The 6,000-nt window shown below is 47.6% G+C and overlaps 1 protein-coding gene across 2 annotated transcripts in view; it reads left to right on the top strand.

The window, feature by feature from the left end:
- Nucleotides 1–513: 513 nt before the first annotated feature.
- Nucleotides 514–6,000, top strand: part of Pu (GTP cyclohydrolase punch) — a 21,949-nt gene continuing 16,462 nt past the window's right edge. Inside the window, exon 1 of one of the 2 annotated variants that reach the window (XM_075870847.1) lies at nt 514–877. In XM_075870847.1, the coding sequence (XP_075726962.1) occupies nt 529–877 (349 nt within the window). In that variant the 5' untranslated portion in view covers nt 514–528. The remainder of the gene's footprint in view (nt 878–6,000) is intronic. The other variant, XM_037416134.2, reaches the window with a different exon arrangement.

Raw genomic sequence — 6,000 nt, 5'->3', positions numbered from 1 at the left:
GCGGCCACTGCATTTCCGATGGAGGCGAAAATGCTGCAGGCCCGTGTGCTTCGATTCGGGTGCAAGTTAAAGAACTCCAAGTGGTCGAAATTTCCGGAGTCCTCCACTAGGGCGTTTTGCATAATCTTATGGGGGTTTCGGGCACATATCAATCAAAATTTCTGGAGGTGTACATCAAGCACCCTCCCCTCCCTTCTTATTGGCCACGCCGATTATCTCACATACTTTACAGTTTTCTCTTCTCTCTCATCGTCTCTTTTATCCCCATCCCCCACGAGTGTTTCGGTTAAGGTGTCCTCATTGCGACAGTTGTGCACTCCTCTCCCAAGTCGCCTATCTCTTCCCTCGAACTTTCTTGTTTTATTTTTTCCTCCTTCCTTCCTTCTTTTTTTTTTTTTCGAATGAATGAAGAATCACTCACACATCACTCGTGGTTCTACCAAACGCCGAGCAAGGCAGCGCATGCCACGCTCTATCTACAAAGTGCCCCGACCTCTTTGTATTCGAACTGCAGAACGCGGGCAAAAAATGCACGCGACAAAGAAGACCTGTTTCTGCTTAGCGAAAGCGAATGCAGATACGTCAGCTGCCGGCTTAATTGCACGCACACCGAAAAGGAGGAAACGTCCCACTCTCTCTTTCGTCGTCCACGGAACCACGTGGTGTCGCCGACGGGGGGGCTCGCCTCACCCGAGTCATTTAGAGGCGCCAGTGACAACGGAGCTGCCTCGACTATCGTCGCCACTCGCACCGGCGACTTGGCAGACTCGGTGCCGCTCCATTTCGATACCGACCCGGCCTCTCCGGAAAGGACGCACTCAGCTGGGCCACGTTACAGGATTTCCCCGAACCCGACGCAACTGTCACGGCACAGCAGGTGAGTGACGATCGGTGCGGTTAGCGCACGAACTTCCTTAATCCTCAACGAACTGCGATTGAATGAGCCAAGTCCGCCTCGGTGGAACAATGACTGCTGAACCGAAGGTCGCGGGTTCGATTCCGATGGAGGCGAAATGCTTGAGGCTTTGTGCGTTGTCAGTGCGCGTCAAAGATCAACAGATGGTCAAAACTTCCGGAGCCCTCCACTACGGCGTCTCCCATAATCATATCTTGCTTTTAGAACGTAAAACACCAGGCAGCGATTTGGCGGTTCGTTCGTCGTGAAAACAATACTGAAACGTAACCAGCTTTCAGGCGATATCGTTAACATAACCAACAACGAACACCAATGACGTGAACACCAATAACGCCGGCGTGAAAGGAATTACCAACCCGAGTGAAACTTGAAAAAAAAAACAATTAGAATCATGTAGCGTACTTGTGGGAATGTCTAGATATTCTCTAAATTACGTGTAATTTCTTCTTTTCCTACTATACAGGTGAATGGCAAATTAAAAACAAAAATGATTTAGCAATGACAAAACACGTTTATCTTGTTCAATTTACCATCTTACTTCGTCGTTTTTACTCGCGAGGTATAGCTGCGGTGTAGAGATGCGCAGTTGTCAGTATAAAAAAAGAACAATAATTCGGGCTTAACGTGCAGAATCACAACACGATCATGATGCACGATGTAGCAGGGGATTAATGATTAATTTCGAAGATAGATAGATAGATAGATAGATAGATAGATAGATAGATAGATAGATAGATAGATAGATAGATAGATAGATAGATAGATAGATAGATAGATAGATAGATAGATGCAGGCTTTTATAAATTGCCCAATTTATTCCACAGAACTAGGGACAGGTGCAGCTGAAATGTATCGCAGTTCGGCGCACTAAGTGTATGTGCTATATAGTCAAATAGCTTCGTGCAAAAGCAAACACCTACGTTTCCTGCCTGCTGCACCATACGCTTATGCTATTCAGAGTGCTTTAAGCGCCTTCCGCCGTACTTACCAGTGGTGTCTATGAACTATGCACATGTTGCCTGAAAGAAAAATAAAAGACAGTAAAGGTCGCAAGGTCGTATTTGTGCACCGTACTGCTGAGCATATGCATGCGCGGGGTTCTTCTTTTTACAAGGCCTGCATTTGGTGTTCGACTTTCCTGTGGTAAAAGTCATGAAGTTTCCTTAAGTACACTAGCTGGAGCGAATTCTGGCGCTGGTGTACGGCAGCTGAAAGACATGGCGCTTCATCCGGCATGGCTATTATGGTTAGTACAAGGACTTGTCTAATATTTGTTCTTTTGGTTCCGTTTGGCTCCGTGTGTCCTGAATCTGCTTTTGCCACAGGACGAAGGTCAGCAAGGGTTTAGCAAGCACGTTTCGCCACTTTGATCGTTTTGACCGTTGTTTTGTTGGAGACAAAACTAAGACACAGCAATCCTGGCATACGGAAATGCCAAGGAAGCGTGTTTTCGCGCACTGAACAGTGCACTAGCGAAACTACCGGTCGTGGTCACGTGATCTGTGCAGGAACCTCGAGTGTGACGTCACTGCTAGAGCGACACGTCGATGCAGACCACGGGTGGGGGGGGGGGGTTATTCCTATAATAGTGAAAAGAAGATAAAAGTGAGCCCCGTAACTGTCTGCATCATAGTGCGACACGTCAACAGTGGTACATGAGGGATGGGGGTAAGGAGGGATTGAAAAGAATAGGGAGGAATAAACGAGATAGGGATAGGGATAGGGGCAGGGACAGAGAGACCCACGTACAGAAATAAGGAGAAGATAGGAAAGATGGACACGGTCGTAGGAGTCCGAGGACGGGGCACCACTCGGCGAGAGCTCTTGTCAATGGCAGGAGATGGCGTAGGGCGAGCCAGTCAGCCAGAGCTGCGCTGTCTTCGGAGATCGCGCGGGCACAGCCGGTCGGCACGGAATCCAGCGGGGAGGGGAAAGCGGACGGTGACTTTTAAGTGATTTTTAAAAGAGAGAAAAGAAGAAAAAAGTGAACTTTGTAACTGTCTGCATCAAAGTACGACACCTCAACAGCGACCGTAGTTCTGGTGGCAGGCAAAGTGTGATGAAGGAAAAGAAGCGAATTGGAAAAAAGGGCAGTCGCCACACCTTCCCCCTCCCCTTCCCCCTCCCCCTCTCGCGCTATAACTATCGTCATATCGTCCCGCCTCCCGTGCGAGTTGGGATAATAACCATGCTCTTTAAACAGCGACGAGACAAGCCCGACTGAGTATTAAGGAGGGTCGGGGGGTCAGCCACCACCCAGCACTTTTCTGAACGCCCATGAGTTTGGAAACACCCGCCTGTCAATGGGGCAGCACACCGGAACGTTGACATTAAACGCGATTGACTGTTGGGCGAGTTGATAAACCATGAAGTAGCGCGGAAAACGCGTGGGACAAGGCGAATAATACAAGACAAAACATGTAAGACAGGAGCATGTACCAACAACTGAACGTTTATAGGAAAAAAAAATTAATATAGGAAGCAAAACCACATGTTCACTGCGAACAAAACCGAGAACCTCTGATGTGCGCATCCGCGCGCTTACAGCGTCTCGCACATGCCTTGTGCTTTAAATTTACTCCGACTCACCAAAATATTCCTGAGCAGGACTCGCCGCTCTATCTGAGTGAGTCTACTCATGAGTGGGTTCGCCGACCAATGCTGTCTTGACCTATACGTTTTTCCACACTATTTTTTCATTATCGGAACGTCGAGTTGGAAGGGCACTCTACAGAAGGCCTCTGCGCCGTGCCCTCCCATCTCGACTACGAAGCCAAAGTAGTGCAACACGTCACCACATTGACTGCAAAGGGTGAATGATTAGCAAGGCCGGGCGCGGCAAGTGTCCGGCCGTGAACGAGGCGGGAGTGAGTCGACGACCTTCGGTTTTGTGGACGTCGAGGACTGCACCGAGTTTACGCGCCAGTCTTATTTCACTCCACGGGTGCATTTCGTCATGCCGCCTTGGCGGCGCGCAATGAATATTTCGCCATACGCCGGCAGTAAATATCACGTGCAAGCAAGTTATCAAGTACAAGTTCCGTACGTAACGAGCTGATGAAAGAAAACGTCCGTACAGATTATAGGAAATAACTCAATTGCTGACCCGAAGGTTGGGATAGATTGCTAATCGCGGCGCCCGCACATCGTTAAAGGCGAAATGTTAGAGACCCTAGAACTTAATAAATATCTTATTTGCTTATCTATCTATCTATCTATCTATCTATCTATCTATCTATCTATCTATCTATCTATCTATCTATCTATCTATCTATCTATCTATCCGTCTGTCATAATGCCCAACACATGCACTGCCAAAAGGCCTAAGTAGACCATTCATTCATTCATTCATTCATTCATTCATTCATTCATTCATTCATTCATTTTGAAAGTTCCATATGTGCAGCTCCAGTCCTCAGTAGCGGTACACATGTGCTGCGCAGAAAAACCAATCGATTATATTATGCTTTCGAAAAAATAAAAAAAAAACACGGGAAAGCTGAAAAAAAAATAAAACTGTCGCGCAGGTGCCCTAAAAAATTTTATTCAGGAACATAAATCAGGCGGTGGTTATCCGTCAGCAGTTGATTGACAGCGCTGTTGTAAAGACGTGTACAAACACGAAAAGTAACACAGCTGTTGTGTCCAGGTGGTCGAAATTTCTGGAGCCCTCCACTATACGGCGTCTCTCACAATCATACGGTGGTTTTGGGACGTTAAACCCCACATATCAATCAACACAGCTGTTGTGTTTGTGACACGTACTCATAATGTTCGCATTAAAGGGTACTGACGAAGAAAAAAAAAATTTTGGTCTTTTTTTTTTCCTTTTTTGCAATATGTTGCTCGAGTCCTATTAGTTATAACACGGCACATCGTTCTATTCAGCGCACCAGAGATCATTAACCACAGCCTGTTTATTTCCGACCACTCCCAGTTCAAGTTCGGAAAAGCTTCGGTAATGACAAGCCGTCGGTTGCGACTGACGTCACCTATCGTATGGGACGGCACATAAGACTGTGACGCACTTCCGCGCTGCTTGTATGGTCTTTAGCACGCTGCATGTTGGCGCCATCGTCATCATCGTCACCCCATGAACAAGGCTGGACGCGTCAGCCACGGTCACGCACTCGCCAGTGGCCGCTAACGCTATAGAGTTTCCTAGGATAGCCTATTTCTGGCGCTGCGATCGTTAAAGAGACCGTGGGAATGATGGGTAATACAGAATTTCGCCTAGTCATTGTGCTCGCCGGTTTACAACGCAATGTGGCTTTGGTATTATTGCGTTTGGGCGTTTGTGTCGGATAAAAGAAAGGATCGTTTATAAAAGCAGCAATGTGTTCGTTAGCGATGCTCGTTTTAAAGTAAAGATGGAGTCACGTAGAAAAAGAAACTTCCTCTGAGCGATCATACAGTGAACGACAAGAAAGATGCGAAAGTTAAAAGCAAGGCGATTTGCATGCGTAAGCGAAGCAGCCAGCCGCCACTGTCCGTTTGACGTCGTGGGCGATTAGCCGAGAACTTGCCGACATCGTGGTCGGTGTCGCACTGAAGTTGGGTAGAGCCCGCGTTTCCGAAGATAAAACCTCCGAAAGAGCAAGGAAGAAAAAAAAAAAAAGGCCAGCGTCATCCGCGGATATCGCTTTCAGCCTGTATGCCACGCCAGGATGTTACGCCACCGCGCACGCAGTCGCAAAAACTTTTCACTATCGCCCTGCATGTACTCGCCCCTATCTGTATGGAAGAAAAACCGATGGTGACCCACGAGTACGTCCCTACAGTTTCCTTCGAAAACTGGCCGGAAGTTACTCCTATTTTAAGCAAAGTTATTATGAGTTAAGGATTTCGGTTCGTATACACCTTTTCATAAACGCCTCCCTGGGCGATGCCATAGCCCTCCTTGGACTGTGCAAATTGGCGCGTCTCCTCGAAAATGCACTGACAACGCTGCGCCCTTAGCCTTTGTACTCCCAGACACAGCCCATCATGGTGGTGTTTTTTTCCTTCCTGTGAAAAGGTGTACAGGCACAGCACACTGACCAGAGGGAGCTGCATTGCTCACACTGCCCCGTCTCAAAGTTTTT

Source organism: Rhipicephalus microplus, chromosome 8, assembly GCF_043290135.1.
Source record: "Rhipicephalus microplus isolate Deutch F79 chromosome 8, USDA_Rmic, whole genome shotgun sequence".
Classification (NCBI taxonomy): Eukaryota; Metazoa; Arthropoda; class Arachnida; order Ixodida; family Ixodidae; genus Rhipicephalus; species Rhipicephalus microplus.
Note: the sequence above shows the minus strand (reverse complement) of the source record. Positions and strands in the feature narration are given on the sequence as shown.